At 50.2% G+C, this 17994-nt stretch overlaps 1 protein-coding gene across 3 annotated transcripts in view; it reads left to right on the top strand.

Moving 5' to 3' along the window:
• ESYT3 (extended synaptotagmin 3) overlaps window positions 1-17994 on the top strand; it is a 57233-nt gene that overhangs the window by 16262 nt on the left and 22977 nt on the right. For all 3 annotated transcript variants that reach the window (XR_004476414.2, XM_004278962.4, XM_033404102.2), the window contains exons 2-7: window positions 3808-3849; window positions 5191-5325; window positions 14746-14822; window positions 16413-16479; window positions 17101-17190; window positions 17680-17735. Coding sequence is in view for 2 of the 3 variants with exons in the window: in XM_004278962.4 (XP_004279010.1) it covers window positions 3808-3849; window positions 5191-5325; window positions 14746-14822; window positions 16413-16479; window positions 17101-17190; window positions 17680-17735 (467 nt within the window). In the remaining variant the exon portion in view is untranslated. The remainder of the gene's footprint in view (window positions 1-3807; window positions 3850-5190; window positions 5326-14745; window positions 14823-16412; window positions 16480-17100; window positions 17191-17679; window positions 17736-17994) is intronic.

Below are 17994 nucleotides of genomic sequence, written 5' to 3'. Positions count from 1 at the left end.
GTCATACAAAGTGAAGTGAGTCAGAAAGAGAAAAACAAATACTGTATGCTAACACATATATATGGAATCTAAAAAAAAAAAAAAAAAGTTCTGAAGAACCTAGGGGCAGGACAGGAATAAAGACGCAGACATAGAGAATGGACTTGAGGACACAGGGAGGGGGAAGGGTAAGCTGGGACGAAGTGAGAGAGTGGCATGGACATATATACATTACCAAATGTAAAGTAGATAGCTAGTGGGAAGCAGCCGCACAGCACAGGGAGATCAGCTCGGTGCTTTGTGACCACCTAGAGGGGTGGGATTGGGAGGGTGGAAGGGAGATGCAACAGAGAGGAGATATGGGGATATATGTATATATAGCTGATTCACTTTGTTATACAGCAGAAACTAACACAAAATTGTAAAGCAATTATACTCCAATAAAGATGTTAAAAAAAAATTGCCTTAGTGAGAGTGTGGAGAGAAATTATACGCCTATCTCACCTGCTATAAAAAAAATTCCAGACAGATTTTAAATGCGAAAGCTAAAACACAAAACCAGTAGATAAAAACATAGAATACGGGCTTCCCTGGTGGCGCAGTGGTTGAGAGTCCGCCTGCCGATGCAGGGGACACGGGTTCGTGCCCCTGTCTGGGAAGATCCCACATGCCGCGGAGCGGCTGGTCCCGTGAGCCATGGCCGCTGAGCCTGCGCGTCCGGAGCCTGTGCTCCGCAGCGGGAGAGGCCACAACAGTGAGAGTCCCACGTACCGCAAAAAAAAAAAAAGAAAAAAAAAGTAGAATAACTTTGAGAATTTGGAGTAGAGAAAAGTCCAGATTATAATGGGAGAACAGACTCATTTGTCTTCATGGAACTGAGGAAGCATGGTGTTAGCAGCTGCTCCATGAATGTCAGCCTGTCTCATTCCCTTCCCTGGTCCAGAACTTACTCAGGGGCAGCCACAAAGAAGGTGGCCCGGCCCTTGTGTTGGCTCCCTGGGGAGGGATGACATGGCTGAGATTCGGACCCAGGGAGGCCCTACAGGTGCCTAAGGAAGAATAAGCTGTCTTGATGGTCTCTTATTTTCTTTGTCTGAATCGCTGCTCTGGTCAGGGGTTCAGACTCACTCTCTGGGGGAAACTTTTAGACAGGAGCCTCAAATACAGGCATGGGTGGCCAGGAGAGACCATGACAACGTCCTCGGAGTGGGCCCTGGGCATTCCATTGCTGTCCTCAGTGTCAGGGTGAGTGTGGGTCACTCTAATGCAGGGTTGGGCAGGGCATCGGTACCTCCCATCAACCCTGACTGAACCTCAGGATCACGCCAGGAACTTGTTAAAAATAAATTGGAAGGCCCACGCCTGCTGATTCAGTAGGCGTGAGGCAGTGCAGGAATCTTCTTCTGACTAGATCCCAAGTGTGGGCAAAAGCTGGATCACCTTTCCAGGGTTCAGCAGATCAGAGCTTCTCAGCTTCCCGGGGTAAGAATCACGTGGACGGGGGTGCAGGACGTTGGAAGGGGTACGCACATAGGGTGTGTGGGGACGGGATGGGAAGTGCAGTGTTGGGACAGCAGGAAGGGTGTGAGGGGTCCAGCCAGTAGGCTTGGGCACAAGAGGAGCAGAGGCACCAGTGACAGCCCCACTGTAAGCAAACTCTCCCCTTTGTGGCGCTCCCCCTCCCCCTGCCTTGGTGCTGATTCTGTACTGGAATAGCCTGTTAATTGCATGCTTCCTTCACCAACCTGAGCACTCCTTGAGGACAAGACCTTGCATTCATTCATTCATACATTCATTCATTCCACAAATAGTTATTAAGACATTCATACACCAGGGACAGGTGCTAACAGGAAGCACGGCTGAGTCAGCCCACCAGAGCTTGTGGTCTGGTAAGGAGGCAGGTGGAAGACCAAGCGGCTCTCATAAGGGGTGTTGAAAGCTGTGATGGAGAAGCAGCAACACGTACTAGGGACACCTAGCCCCAGCTTGAGCGACCTGGAAAGGCTGCCTGGAGGAAGGGAAGTCTAAGAGGGTGGTGAATGGAGCCATCACCATGGAGAAAGAGGTCTGTTTCAGACCCACGTGCAGGAGTTTTTACTTCAGTGCTGGGCAGTGAGTGTAATAGGGAGAAATGGAAGGGTCTCACCCTACACTTGGCTGGAACCCAGCTTGGGACCTGGCCCAGGGCAGCTGCAGTGCATGTGTGGTGAACGGGCCGGGCTGACCCTGGCTCCTGGCGCCCTACTCCCCCGATGATTCCCTTCTGTTCCTGGGCTGGGCTGGCTCCCCTTCTGGGAACCAGGCAGTATTTTTCTGGCAGCACCTGGGAATATTAGACGCTTCTCCAAGTTGGTATGGGCCACACTGCCCAGAGGTGGGGAAACTGAGGCTGGGCGAATGGCGTGATGTCCCAGGAGTCTCAGAAGCACTGAGCTCCCCTGAACTGTCAAGGCTGTTAAAAACTGCTCCTGAGAGAATGAAATCTCTCTCGGTCTCTTCCGGGGCGAGTGGCCTAGGCCTAGGTCTGCGTTCGGGCCCTCGGGGCATCCCCAGAACTAGCTCAGGGCCTGGCACTTGGCAGGACTGCACCAGGTGTGTGAACTGCAGGACGCGTTTACTCAGTCCCTGGACAGTGTGCCTTCCGAGCCCCCAGGTGGGAAGGGCAGGCCCTTTCTCCACCTTCGGAGGTCCCAGGCCCACCGTGGATCTGATCCGGAGTTGGCCTCGTCCTCCGGGGACTTGCGGCACGGTGATAGTGATGGCCGTCCCTTCCGTTTTACTGATCCGTGTTCTGTGCCAGGCACCCATACACTCTTACGCTGTCCATCCCAGAAAACCCTGGTGGTGGTGCAGGGGCGGCCCTTGTGGGGGGGGGGGGGTAGTGCACTCAGTAGACATATTCCGAGCCTGAGACTTGTGGGGAGGGGGTTCAGCACCCTCAGAATCAGGTTACGCGATGGCTAGGCGACAGGATTGTCAATTCCCCTCAGGGACCCCCCCACCCCCACCCAAGGGATATGGCGGGACTCACCCAGCAGGCCCTGGAGGGAGCTGTGCTGTGACCATAGGATCTGGCCCAGGGGCCTCCCTGCCGGGGACGGGGGGGCTTGGGGGGGGGGGGGCGAGAGCCAAGGAGGGGCACGTCCACTCCCCAGTTGCCCCTGGAAACAACACGGTGCCCTTTTTGGCCTTTTATATTGGCACCAGTTACCTCTGGAGTCAGCACAATCACAATATATTAAGTGAAAAAAGCAGCCTGCAAAAAAGCACTGTGACCTCAATTTCTGTGAAAACTGCACATACTTGTTTCTGGAAAAGACTGGAAGGAAACGCATCAACCTGGTAATGACAGCTATCACCGGGCGGCGTTCTCTCATAAAAGATTTTCCCTTTCGTTTAGCTGTATTTGCTAATTTTTTCTACAGGGGCTATGATTACTTGTGTCATTAAAGGGAATAAGGGGGACAGAATCTGCAAGAAGCAAACTCGGGTGTCACCCTGGGGAAGGCCCGGGTTGGGGTTCTGCGCTTCCACCGGGAAGGTGGGCTAGGGGCGAGGGGAGGGCGGAGGGTCGTGGCAGAACTGCCCCTCTGTGCCTCCTGAGCCAGGAGCTGGAGGCCAAGGTCAGGTCAGTGTCAGGCTGCACGTGGGCGCCTTCAGGCTGGTTGTCCCCCCGCCTGGCCGCCTGCTGCACTCCTTGAGGACAGGCCAGCTTCCAGTTTCCAGGGTAGGTCAGTGCAGCTCTGTGCTTGGGAGTGGGAACCCGCCTGTTTCCGCAGGGCGGGCAGGTCTCAAGTCTAACTTCCCCTCGGGGCTTCTGTTCCCTAGATCCACTTCCCGGACGTGGAGCGGGTCGAGTGGGCCAACAAGGTAAGGCCAGGGTGGGCCTGGGGGCACCGGCCTCACTCCAGGCTTCGTCTTCCCTTGCAGCCCTGGCTGAGTCACCCGAAGCCTGGACGGGGCGGGCAGCGCGTGGACAAGGCGGTCCTGGTGGGAGCCCTGCCCGGGGAGGAGCAGAGATGGCCCTTAGTCGCTGGGGTGGGGGCCTTCTGCCTGTCGCTTGCTCTTCCCACCCTCCGGGTTCTTCTCATCACCAATGACTTTCTTTTCTAAAAAGAAACTATTTTTTATTGTGAAATTAATGCATGGCCACAGCAGAAAACTTAAAAGTACAGAGAAGCACAGAGCAAAATGCAGGCCCACCAGGCCGAGATCAGCGCATCCTGGGGAGAGGAAGGCAGTGATTCGGGATTTGACAGCAGCTCCTGATCACCGAAGCAGCCTGGTGATCAGGGAACCAGGGTTTCGCCTGGTTCCCAGCCCGGATCTGGCGGCACTGGCTGTGCAACCTCGAGCAGGTTGCCTAACGTCCCCTCCTTTGTGCGATGGGAATAATGATGGTCCCTGCCTCATGGGGTTGTTGTGAGTATTAATGAGGTAATTAAAACACCACAATGCCTGGCTCATCGAGGCCTGAGAGGGATAGGGGCGTTAAACCCTGAAACCGCACTTCCTTTAGGCTCCTCTGATCAGGGTTTGTAAAGGAGGAGCTGCATCTTTAAACTAAGGCCCAAGTCCCAGAGATGGAAGAGGCCTTTGCCCCAAACAGAACATATGGGCTGCTCTCCCCCCCAACCAACTCCCTCTCCCCGCTCCTTACCATCTGCTCACCATCTTCTGCCACCAGGTTCCATCTCTCCACCACCTTCCCTCTCCCCAGGTCCTACACTTGGTTCCCAGCACCATGAGTCATCCTGCTGCAGAACTCAGCTACAGGCAGCCTTTCCCGATTGCTAGAAAAAAAATTAAATCCACAGGAAACAACTTAAATTTCTCTTCTGTGGCTTTTTTTTTCTTTTCTTTTCTTCTTAAACCTCTGGCACGTGCTACTTCTTGTTTACACCACAGTGTTGTTCAGGTAGCTTATGTTTTAGCACAGAACTAAAGGGCCTCATGATGTTAAGTTTAGCGGGTGACTATTTCATGGTGGGCTGCGAAATGACAGCAAATCTTGGGATCTAACTGTAAGAGTGAGAACCACGGCTGTAGTTATCCGATGTCTGATGGACAGATGGACGGATAGGTGGGTAGATGGGATAGGGGGTCGGGCAGGCAGATGGGTGCTGCAGCATAAGGGCCACCCTGAGCAGCCATGGGTCTGGGGCAGGGGGCACAGACCTGACCACCAAAGGCCCCTTCCTGTCCTCCCAGGTCATCTCCCACATCTGGCCCTACCTAAGCATGATCATAGAAAACAAGTTCCGGGAGAAACTCGAGCCCAAGATCCGGGAGAAGAACGTGCACCTGAGGACCTTCAACTTCTCCAAGCTCTACTTCGGACAGAAGGTCAGTGCTGTCTCGGGCAGGGCAGCCGGACCTACGGTGCAGGCTTTTCTCCAGCCCCTGCCAGGGGTCACTCACAGGGGGCCCATTCCCCACCTGCGCTTCCCAGCCTCTCGGCCTCAGGCTAAACCCCTCAGCCCCTAGTCCCATCACCACCATCTCTACAGGTTCCGGGGAAGCCTGGCTCAGAGAAAAGGTAAAGGAGAGGTGGGAAATAATTCCACCCTTCTTAAGCAAAATTTAGAGAACATGCCATGTGGTGGTGGAAGCCAGCCTGACACAAAGACGTACAAGTCACGCTTCCTAGCCTCAGCATCAGCTGGGGAGAACTCAGCACGGTGGAGTGGGATAGTCAGTGCCTCAAAGCAGTGACTAATTCTCTACCTATTGGTTGATGCTGGCTATCCGTGTTATAAGCCCAGGCTAGTTCTGTGAAGATACTTGGTGACCCAGGATAAAAGTGTGTGTGTTGAACACACCTAATGTCATGTCCCTATTCTAGGCTGCATTTCCTATTCCAGCCTCTTGCCCCACTCTTTCTGCCCCTCAGTGCCCCACTGATGTAAAAGTATTATTTTGATCATCAGAAAATGCATACCCCAGGCAGAGCCGCTGTGAGCTCCATCACCCTGCAAATCAGAGGCGCTGGTATCTGGTCAGCTCCAGGAGAAGCAGATGCAGAGGGCAGGCCAGCCTGATGAGAGCTGTCGGCCAGCCCCGGGGTGTGTGCCCCGCTGGCCTCCCGAGTGGCGGCAGATCAGGCTTACCTGAGCCCTGCAGGTTCTGGCTGAAGCCACTCAGGCTCTGCCAGGACTCGCTTGTCCCAGCATCTGTTGGCTCATTTGTTCTTTCCCTGTTTCACTCACGTATGGCTTCCTGAGCACGGCCACGTGCAAGGCACTGTAGACAGAGATGGTGTGGCTGTGCCCCTGCCTTCAGGAAGGTCCCTGTCCTGTCGTGGAGACAGACGTACAAGCTGGTGGGTGACGGACACCCCCATGGCAGTGCATGCACGACGTGGAGGAACCCGTGGCTTCAGCAGTGGCGGGGCATGGGAGTGTGGTAGTCAGGGAGGACTTCTGGGAGGGGTGATGTCTGAGTTGGCGTTTGAAGAACTCAGCAGGCAAAGAGGTAGGAAGCTTGCGGACCGCTGTGTTCATAGCAGAGCCTGCCCGGCCAGGCTGCTTGTTGGGTGGTGATGCCTGTGGGACAGCGGGCCCTTGCTGGTGGCGGAAGCAGGCAGGCCTAGTGATGTCAGAGAGACCGCAGTGAGCGGTCCTGAAGCGAGATCTTAGTTCCCTACCCAGGAATTGGACCTGGGGAGCCTGGATGAAAACCAGGAATCCTAACCGCTAGACCACCGGGGGCTATAGGCTAGAAGCAAAGTGGCCCTGACACTTGCCCCCATTTGAAAGCAAGAATGTTTCAAGGAGGCAAAAGCTGTAAAAACAGGTACAAAGTTTATTATCAGAGACACAGCATAACATGTGAGAGAACACACGGAGAAATTGTTTAAGGCAGAATCAAGGCAGAAATACACACCCAGAGAGAAAGGCGGTGGGTGTCCTCCCTAATGAGGAGGAAGGCCGTAGAGGCCGTTAAATCGTCTTATGTAGGGCAGTTCTTCCGGGTCTCCGTTTACATTTGGCCAATGGTCTCATTTCTCTTCCCACATCTGACTGGTCCTAGGACCCGCCCCAAGATGCGTGCGCAACTTTTGGCTAAGATGGATCCCACCGCAGAGGACTGTGGGTGCATGTCCACACTTATTATAGGGGGGGCGCCCCCTCCCTTTTTGACCCCCAAGGAGACTTCCTGCGCATGGGAAGACAGAGAAGTTTTCCTTGACCCCAGGACTGGTCATCTTATCTCTTTACTTCAGCAGAGCTCAGCTCTTGCCACCAACTTTGTCCTTGGAGCGTCTGGGGAAAAACAAAGCTTCAAATTGACTCCGCTTGACAAACACCAGCTGTCCAGCCAGGGACCCATCCATCTCCCATCTCACTAGGAGCGGCTGATCCTGAGAGATGGTTTTCACCCTGTCACGAAAACCTGGCAGGGGTGGGGGGGCGGGACCTGCAAGTTGACCAGATGCCCCAGCCCCGCAGGAGAAATAGCTGGCTTCTGGCCCTGCATTCAAAGCCCTTCGTGTCCTGGCTCCTCCCACCCCTCTTAGCTCTCCCATCCCTCTCCTCTCCACTGCGGGGGAAGGCGGGGGCATCACAGAGGCCTTCCTCACCTGACCTTCCTGGGCTTGGCCAGGCTCAGTGCGCTCACTACACCCACTCCCTTCACGCCCATGAGTGTTTCCTGCTTCCTCTGATTCCCACGTCCATGCCCAACTCTGCTCACTGCTGTGATGACCTTGGGCCAGGGACTTAACCTCTCTGAGCTCCAGTTTCCTCATCTGTAAAAAGAAAGGAATCACTTCTAAGGGTGGTTGTGAAGCATGACTAACAGGCCTGGCGTCAGGGCCACTCTGCGTGGGTGGGTGAGCAGTGCTCCACGTGGGGCACCTGACCAGCCTGACGCCCCACGCTCACTGTGAGCCCTGAGCCAGGGCCGCCCTGCCTGGCACAGAGGAAACGCTCACAGTGGTAACTCCTCCTCTCTGTGGCGGGGCCTCCAGGTAGGCAGCCTTCTCCAGGGCTGGTCTCTGCAGATGGGGGTCTTGGGGCTGGCTGAGCTTCCACAGGTGCCTGCAAACCAGCCCCCAGCCCAGGAGCAGACTTCAGGCTGGGGCAGGTCGGTGACAGGCCCCTTCCTCCTCCCGAGGCTTCTGCTGGTTTTTCTGGGTCTTCTACATCAAGCCAGGTGCTGTGTGGCCTAAAGCTTCTACAATTCTGGGGGCCCTCTTAAGGAAAAGAATTTTTTTTACATCTTTATTGGAGTATAATTGCTTTACAATGGTGTGTTAGTTTCTGCTTTATAACGAAGTGAATCAGTTATACATATACATATGTTCTCATATCTCTTCCCTCTTGTGTCTCCCTCCCTCCCACCTGCCCTATCCCAACCCTCTAGGCGGTCACAAAGCACCGAGCTGATCTCCCTGTGCTATGCGGCTGCTTCCCACTAGCTATCTATTTTACGTTTGGTAGTGTATGTATGTCAAATATGTCAATGCCACTCTCTCACTTCTTCCCAGATTACCCTTCCCCCTCCCCATATCCTCAAGTCCATTCTCTAGTAGGTCTGTGTCTTTATTCCCGTCTTACCCCTAGGTACTTCATGACATTTTTTTTTCTTAGATTCCATATATATGTGTTAGCATACGGTATTTGTCTTTCTCTTTCTGACTTACTTCACTCTGTATGACAGACTCTAGGTCCATCCACCTCATTGCAAATAGCTCAATTTCGTTTCTTTTTATGGCTGAGTAATATTCCATTGTATATATGTGCCACATCTTTATCCATTCATCTGATGATGGACACTTAGGTTGTTTCCATCTCCTGGCTATTGTAAATAGAGCTGCAATGAACATTTTGGTACATGCCTCTTTTTGAATTATGGTTTTCTTAGGGTATATGCCCAGTAGTTGGATTGCTGGGTCATATGGTAGTTCTATTTGTAGTTTTCTAAGGAACCTCCATACTGTTCTCCATAGTGGCTGTACCAATTCACATTCCCATCAGCAGTGCAAGAGTGTTCCCTTTTCTCCACACCCTCTCCAGCATTTATTGTTTGTAGATTTTTTGATGATGGCCATTCTGACTGGTGTGAGATGATATCTCATTGTAGTTTTGATTTGCATTTCTCTAATGATTAGTGATGTTGAGCATTCTTTCATGTGTTTGCTGGCAATCTGTATATCTTCTTTGGAGAAATGTCTATTTAGGTCTTCTGCCCATTTTTGGATTGGGTTGTTTGTTTTTTTGTTATTGAGCTGCATGAGCTGCTTGTAAATTTTGGAGATTAATCCTTTGTCAGTTGCTTCATTTGCAAATATATTCTCCCATCCTGAGGGTTGTCTTTTGGTCTTGTTTATGGTTTCCTTTGCTGTGCAAAAGCTTTGAAGTTTCATTAGGTCCCATTTGTTTATTTTTGTTTTTATTTCCATTTCTCTAGGAGGTGGGTCAAAAAGGATCTTGCTGTGATTTATGTCATAGAGTGTTCTGCCTATGTTTTCCTCTAAGAGTTTGATAGTTTCTGGCCTTACATTTAGGTCTTTAATCCATTTTGATCTTATTTTTGTGTATGGTGTTAGGGAGTGATCTAATCTCATACTTTTACATGTACCTGTCCAGTTTTCCCAGCACCACTTATTGAAGAGGCTGTCCTTTCTCCACTGTACATTCCTGCCTCCTTTATCAAAGATAAGGTGACCATATGTACGTGGGTTTATCTCTGGGCTTTCTATCCTGTTCCATTGATCTATATTTCTGTTTTTGTGCCAGTACCATATTGTCTTGATTATTGTAGCTTTCTAGTGTAATCTGAAGTCAGGGAGCCTGATTCCTCCAGCTCCGTTTTTCGTTCTCAAGATTGCTTTGGCTATTCGGTGTCTTTTGTGTTTCCATACAAATTGTGAAATTTTTTGTTCTAGTTCTGTGAAAAATGCCAGTGGTAGTTTGATAGGGATTGCATTGAATCTGTAGATTGCTTTGGGTAGTAGAGTCATTTTCACAATGTCGATTCTTCCAATCCAAGAACATGGTATATCTCTCCATCTGTTTGTATCATCTTTAATTTCTTTCATCAATGTCTTATAATTTTCTGCATACAGGTCTTTTGTCTCCTTAGGTAGGTTTATTCCTAGATACTTTATTCTTTTTGTTGCAATGGTGAATGGGAGTGTTTTCTTGATTTCACTTTCAGATTTTTCATCATTACTGTATAGGAATGCCAGAGATTTCTGTGCATTAATTTTGTATCCTGCTACTTTACCAGATTCATTGATTAGCTCTAGTAATTTTCTGGTAGCATCTTTAGGATTCTCTATGTATAGTATCATGTCATCTGCAAACAGTGACAGCTTTACTTCTTCTTTTCCAATTTGGATTCCTTTTATTTCCTCTTCTTCTCTGATTGCTGTGGCTAAAACTTCCAAAACTATGTTGAATAACAGTGGTGAGAGTGGGCAACCTTGTCTTGTTCCTGATCTTAGTGGAAATGCTTTGTTTTTCACCATTGAGGACGATGTTGGCAGTGGGTTTTTCATATATGGCCTTTATTATATTGACGAAAATTCCCTCTATGCCTACTTCCTGGAGGATTTTTATCATAAATGGGTGTTGAATTTTGTCGAAAGCTTTCTCTGCATTTATTGAGATGACCATATGGTTTTTCTCCTTCGGTTTGTTAATATGGTGTATCACTTTGATTGATTTGCGTATATTGAAGAATCCTTGCATTCCTGGAATAAACCCCACTTGATCATGGTGTATGATCTTTTTAATGTGCTGTTGGATTCTGTTTGCTAGTATTTTGTTGAGGATTTTTGCATCTATGTTCATCAGTGATATTGGCCTATAGTTTTCTTTCTTTGTGACATCCTTGTCTGGTTTTGGTATCAGGGTGATGGTGGTCTTGTAGAATGAGTTTGGGAGTGTTCCTCCCTCTGCTATATTTTGGAAGAGTTTGAGAAAGATAGGTGTTAGCTCTTCTCTAAATTTTTGAAAGAATTCGCCTGTGAAGCCATCTGGTCCTGGGCTTTTGTTTGTTGGAAGATTTTTTTTTTTTTAAAGTTACTTTTTTTTTTAAATTTATTTTTGGCTGTGTTGGGTCTTCGTTTCTGTGCGAGGGCTTTCTCTAGTTGTGGCAAGCAGGGGCCACTCTTCATTGCGGTGCATGGGCCTCTCACTATCGCGGCCTCTCTTGTTGCAGAGCACAGGCTCCAGACGCGCAGTCTCAGTAATTGTGGCTCACGGGGCTAGTTGCTCTGTGGCATGTGGGATCTTCCCAGGCCAGGGCTCAAACCCGTGTCCCCTGCATTAGCAGGCAGATTCTCAACCACTGCACCACCAGAGAAGCCCTGTTGGAAGATTTTTAATCATAGTTTCAATTTCAGTGCTTGTGATTGGTCTGTTCATATTTTCTGTTTCTTCCTGATTCAGTCTTGGCAGGTTGTTCATTTCTATGAATTTGTCCATTTCTTCCAGGTTGTCCATTTTATTGGCATAGAGTTGCTTGTAGTAATCTCTCATGATCCTTTGTATTTCTGCAGTGTCAGTTGTTAATTTTCCTTTTTCATTTCTAATTCTATTGATTTGAGCCCTCTCCCTTTATTTCTTGATGAGTCTGGCAAATGGTTTATCAATTTTGTTTATCTTCTCAAAGAACCAGCTTTTAGTTTTATTGATCTTTGCTATTGTTTCCTTCATTTCTTTTTCATTTATTTCTGATCTGATCTTTATGATTTCTTTCCTTCAGCTAACTTTGGGGGTTTTTTGTTCTTCTTTCTCTAATTGATTTAGGTGCAAGGTTAGGTTGTTTATTCGAGATGTTTCCTGTTTCTTAAGGTAGGATTATATTGCTATAAACTTCCCTCTTAGAACTGCTTTTGCTGAATCCCATAGGTTTTGGGTCATAGTGTCTCCATTGTAATTTGTTTCTAGGTTTTGTTTTTTACTTCCTCTTTGATTTCTTCAGTGATCACTTCGTTATTAAGTAGTGTATTGTTTAGCCTCCATGTGTTTGTATTTTTTACAGATTTCTTCCTGTAATTGTTACCTAGCCTCATAGTGTTGTGGTCGGAAAAGATACTTGATACAATTTCAATTTTCTTAAATTTACCAAGGCTTGATTTGTGACCCAAGATATGATCTATGCTGGAGAATGTTCCATGAGCACTTGAGAAGAATGTGTATTCTGTTGTTTTTGGATGGAATGTCCTATAAATATCAATTAAGTGCATCTTGTTTAATGTATCATTTAAAGCTTGTGTTTCCTTATTTATTTTCATTTTGGATGATCTGTCCATTGGTGAAAGTGGGGTGTTAAAGTCCCCTACTATGATTGTGTTACTGTCGATTTCCCCTTTTATGGCTGTTAGTATTTGCCTTATGTATTGTGGTACTCCTATGTTGGGTCATAGATATTTACAATTGTGATATCTTCTTCTTGGATCGATCCCTTGATCATTATGTAGTGTCCTTCTTTGTCTCTTCTAATAGTCTTTATTTTAAAGTCTATTTTGTCTGATATGAGAATAGCTATTCCAGCTTTCTTTTGGTTTCCATTTGCATGGAATATCTTTTTCCATCCCCTCACTTTCAGTCTGTATGTGTCCCTAGGTCTGAAGTGGGTCTCTTGTAGACAGCATATATATGGGTCTTGTTTTTGTATCCATTCAGCCAGTCTGTGTCTTTTGGTGGGAGCATTTAATCCATTTACATTTAAGGTAATTATCGATATGTATGTTCCTATTCCCATTTTCTTAATTGTTTTTGGTTTGTTATTATAGGTCTTTTCCTTCTCTTTTGTTTCTTGCCTAGAGAAGATCCTTTAGCATTTGTTGTAAAGGTGGTTTGGTGGTGCTGAACTCTCTCAGCTTTTGCTTGTCTGTAAAGGTTTTAATTTCTCCATCAAATCTGAATGAGATCCTTGCTGGGTAGGGTAATCTTGGTTATAGGTTTTTCTCCTTCATCACTTTAAATATGTCCTGCCAGTCCCTTCTGGCTTGCAGAGTTTCTGCTGAAAGATCAGCTGTTAACCTTATGGGGATTCCCTTGTGTGTTATTTGTTGTTTTTCCCTTGCTGCTTTTAATATGTTTTCTCTGTATTTAATTTTTGACAGTTTGATTATTATGTGTCTTGGCGTGTTTCTCCTTGGATTTATCCTGTATGGGATTCTCTGTGCTTTCTGGACTTGATTAACTACTTCCTTTCCCATATTAGGGAAGTTTTCAACTATAATCTCTTCAAATATTTTCTCAGTCCCTTTCTTTTTCTCTTCTTCTTCTGGAACCCCTATAATTCGAATGTTGGTGCATTTAATGTTGTCCCAGAGGTCTCTGAGACTGTCCTCAGTTCTTTTCATTCTTTTTTCTTTATTCTGCTCTGCAGTAGTTATTTCCACTATTTTATCTTCCAGGTCACTTATCCATTCTTCTGCCTCTCTTATTCTGCTATTGATCCCTTCTAGAGTATTTTTAATTTCATTTATTGTGTTGTTCATCATTGCTTGTTTCATCTTTAGTTCTTCTAGGTCCTTGTTAAATGTTTCTTGCATTTTCTCTATTCTATTTCCAAGATTTTGGATCATCTTTACTATCTTTACTATCATTATTCTGAATTCTTTTTCAGGTAGACTGCCTATTTCCTCTTCCTTGTTAGGTCTGGTGGGTTTTTATCTTGCTCCTTCATCTGCTGTGTGTTTTTCTGTCTTCTCATTTTGCTTATCTTACTGTGTTTGGGGTCTCCTTTTTGCAGGCTGCAATTTTGTAGTTCCCGTTGTTTTCGGTGTCTGTCCCCAGTGGCTAAAGTTGGTTCAATGGGTTGTGTAGGCTTCCTGGTGGAGGGGACTAGTGCCTGTGTTCTGGTGGATGAGGCTGGATCTTGTCTTTCTGCTGGGCAGGTCCACGTCTGGTGGTGTGTTTTGGGGTGTCTGTGGACTTATTATAATTTTAGGCAGCCTCTCTGCTAATGGGTGGGGTTGTGTTCCTGTCTTGCTAGTTGTTTGGCATAGGGTGTCCAGCACTGTAGCTTGCTGGCCGTTGAGTGAAGCTGGGTGTTGGTGTTGAGATGGAGATCTCTGGGAGATTTTCGCCATTTGATATTACGTGGAGCTGGGAGGTCTCTTGTGGACCAGTGTCCTGAAGTTGGTTCTCCCACCTCAGAGGCATAGCACTGACTCCTGGCTGCAGCACCAAGAGCCTTTCATCCACACGGCTTGGGAAGGAGGCGGCCAGGGCAAAGAAAAAGAATTTTAAACTTAAAGTGTAAAACCAGGACAAAAATGAATGTTGAATAAATATGAGGACATATGAGAAAATAAATCACAACTAGTTGTACTTTTACAAAAGCTGACATATCACACATATCACAAACTCTGGGAAAAGTTACATAATCATTTAAATGAACTGTTCACGATATCCCTGTAATACTTTTGTTCCTGCATTTTTGGCTCCATACTCTTTGATAACCTTTGCATGTGACAGTGCATTTGTAAGCATCACTTTCCATGGAGAGAATAGAAGGATAATAGAATCTTTCCCCTAGTGTGGTTGATTGAATTTTTTTCTCCAACATTTTATTATGAAAAATTTTTGTTTGTTTGGAGAGGGAGGTGTCAGGGTGCCGAGGATGGGCAGGGACTGCAGGGTGGATTTCTGCTTTCATGCCTCATCCCGGGAGTGCAGTGGTCATGCTGGTTGTTGTGGACAAAGCCCAGCTCTGGGCAGGGAGCCAGCAGCACCCCACCCCCTGCCCCCTGCCTGCAAGACCTCTGCTGACCCAGTCTTCTGGCATCTCTTCCAGTGCCCCAGGATCAACGGCATCAAGGTGCACACTAACAAGTGCAACCGGAGACAGGTGGTCCTGGACCTGCAGATCTGGTGAGCCCTCGTGCCCCTGGGGCCAGGTGTGGAGGGCGGGGGAACACTGTGGGAACAGCCAGGTTGAAGATGGAGTTGCAGGGAAACACTCATTTGGGGTGTGAAAGCCCCTCACAGCACATATGCCCCTTCATCCCCCTGGGCTGGAGCACAAGGTCCCTGCTGGGATGGGGAGGAGTGGCAAGAGAACGGATGGTCCCAGGGGAGCCACTACTGTCTGAGCCCTCAGCCCAGGCCTGGCTTCTCCCATAGACCAGGCACCAGGCGTGTTTTGGGTACCAAGGCCTGGGCAACAGAGCTTTCTTGGAGGCTAGGTCACCTGGAGGGTCAGACCAGCTGTCTCAGAGAGGATGTAGCAAGAGAAAGCAAGTGTGACGAGAAAATGTGGGGACTTGTGGTGCAACCCAGGGAGCTCCGAGCACAGGCTGTGAAAGGCCAGCAGGAGAACTGGGCTCTGTGGTACCTCAGAAAAACTAAAGGATGCAAGGACACACAGGTGACTTGTTCAGTGTGTCGGGCAGGGGCAACCCTTTTGAATGAGGTTTGTAATAGGCTTGAGTTAGAGAGAATGGAGAGTCAATCCAGGAAGTCTTCCTGGAGGTGGTGGGATTTGAACTGTGCTTAAAGGACCAAGGATAAACTCCTGAGGTTCCAGAAGGTTGCCATTCACTTCCAGTGCCTCTGTATTTCCTGTCCTTAGCCCAGAGGCTGGCGCTGAGAACACGTTGGGAAGACAGGAGGCAACTCCAGAACACCCATCACTATATGGGGGCTGGTCTCAAGTGTGTTGAGATGGTAATGGCAATTGGGCCCTCCTGGCCCCAAGGCTCTGCCACAAGATCCTGTGTGAATAGTTGGGGCACGTCAAGGTCATCTAGCCCACGCGCCCAGCTTTCCAGTCATCTCAGGGAGCCCCTGGGGTCCCTGAGTTCCCCCTGCCCTTCCAGGGGACACTCAGCATTTCTGTGACGTCTGGCTCCTCTGCCTGTGCCATGCAGATATTTGATGGCCACCCTGTCCCTCTGCATCTCCTTCAGTCTTTTGATGGGGTCTCTGCTCTCTACTTTCAAGGGCACCCATTCTGGGCTTCCTGTGCCCATCACATGGCAGGAGTTGCCAGCTGAACTCAGGCTTCTGAGAACTTGTTACTGTGCCCACCTCACCACCCCCAGCAACAGCCTGCATGAATGGTGGATGGAGGCTGCGGGGCTGCTCTGTGTCCCTGGGGAAGAGGCCTGGGTAGAGATGGGGCAGAGGCATAGCAGTGTGTGCACCCAGACCCCCTCCTTCGCATCTGCGGGGTGTCGTGGGGCGAAGTGGTGCCCAGAGGTCTCTGCCCTCGTGGGCAGAGGGGGGATGCACGTGGGACCTCTGGGTATGGGGACCCCGGGGGCTGCCTTGGGGGGTCTGGGCAGTGTCTGCGCAGAGCTGAGAAGAGCCGAGGCTGTCAGGGAGTCCACATCCAGGTGATGCAGGGCTCAGGCTTGGCCATCTGGGCTTGGGCTGGGCTGCACTGGGCAAGTCTCCCAACCTCTCCTGAGTCGTGGACCTGCCCCTCCTCTCTCCCTCCTTCTCCCTCCCCACTTTCAGCTACATCGGGGACTGTGAGATCAGCGTGGAGCTGCAGAAGCTACAGGCTGGTGTGAATGGGATCCAGGTGGGTGGAGCCCGGCGTGACTGCCTCCAGGTTGTGGGTCAAGGCAGGGGAAGCGGGCTTATGCTGGAGGAGGCTGCAGCGGGGGTGTTGACACCAAGCACAGAGGCTAGTACCAATCAAGGGATTCCAGGTCCGAGATCATAGGGCCAGGAAGTGGTGGCTGGGTTTCACCACCCCGCCGCTCAGGACAGCCCCACACCTGCCTCTGTTCATCAAACCCCCCTGCCAGAGAGGCTTCGACTGCCCTGGGAAGTGAGAGGCTCTCTTTATTAAACGGTGCAGAGCCGATGCTGAGAAACTGAGGTGGAAGGAGGAGGTAGAGCTATTTTATGGTAGGAGTAGAGGAGCTGAGCTGGAGCTGGAAAGCACTCCTGGGTCCCGACCATGGTCAAGGCTGCAGCCCCCAGGCAGCAAGGCAGTGGGGGGCAGTGGGGGCCAGCTTGTGGCCCTTGGAAACCGGCAGAGGGGTGGAAGCTGCACGCTGGCTTCTTTTCCCCGAGTGTGGGCCCTGCTGTGACGGCAGGTGGCCCTGACATCTGGGGATGGCTTGGGCATGAAGGAGCAGAGCAGGTGCGGGAGGAAGGGCGGCTGAGGTCCCTCCCGGCCCTCTGTGCCATCCAGCTGCAGGGCACGCTGCGGCTCATCCTGGAGCCCCTCCTGGTGGACAAGCCCTTCGTGGGAGCTGTGACCATGTTCTTCCTTCAAAAGCCGGTGAGTCCCCAGGACGAGGTGGGCTTGCCGCTCCCTGTGGGCCGGCGCTCGCCCACTGGGCCCAGGTACTGGGTTTGAGCCCAAGAACGCTGCCGAAGCCCACCTGGACCCCCCATCTCATGTGCTCCCTAAGGCGGCCTGAGGTGCTCGACTCTGCTCTCCCCGAGCCCAGGAAACAGCCTGGAGAAGTGGCTGAGGTCACAGAGAGGAGGCTGTAACTCAGAGCCCTTGGATGCCAGGCTGGCCTGTGGCCATGCCCTCGGGCCGCTCCTGTGGTCCCGGCAGAAGCAGCCCTCCTGACAGCCCTGGTCCTGAGCAGGACTGGGAGACGCCGTCACCCGCCTCGCCTCCCGCAGAGGGCACCGCCCCCCAGTCGGCTGAATTCTCCATGGGGGCGGGGGCGGGGGCGGGGGCAGGGCCCTTGGCAGAGGGTTCTCAGCCTGGGCTTCTGGTTCCTTCCAGCCTAATGGCCTCCCTCTGCCCCTGCAGCACCTGCAGATCAACTGGACAGGCCTGACCAACCTGCTGGATGTGCCAGGAATCAGGTAAGTGCCTGTGCGAACCGCCAGGCAGGCCCGAGGTGGGGCCCTCCGGGCCGTGCAGCCAGTGATGGGAACCACACCGTGGCTGTGCCCTCCCTCTCCCTCTCTGCACGAGGAGAGGGGTGGGCAGCTGCCCCCTCCAGGGGGATAGCATTGGTGTGTTTGGAGTGACACCATCAGGTGAGATGTCCTAGAGGAGGCCCCGTAGGCTAATGAGGGGCGAGTGCAGGCTCTGGACCCAGGCCAGCCAGACCAGCCTCCT

The sequence above is a fragment of the Orcinus orca genome, chromosome 5, assembly GCF_937001465.1.
Source record: "Orcinus orca chromosome 5, mOrcOrc1.1, whole genome shotgun sequence".
NCBI lineage: Eukaryota > Metazoa > Chordata > Mammalia > Artiodactyla > Delphinidae > Orcinus > Orcinus orca.
Note: the sequence above shows the minus strand (reverse complement) of the source record. Positions and strands in the feature narration are given on the sequence as shown.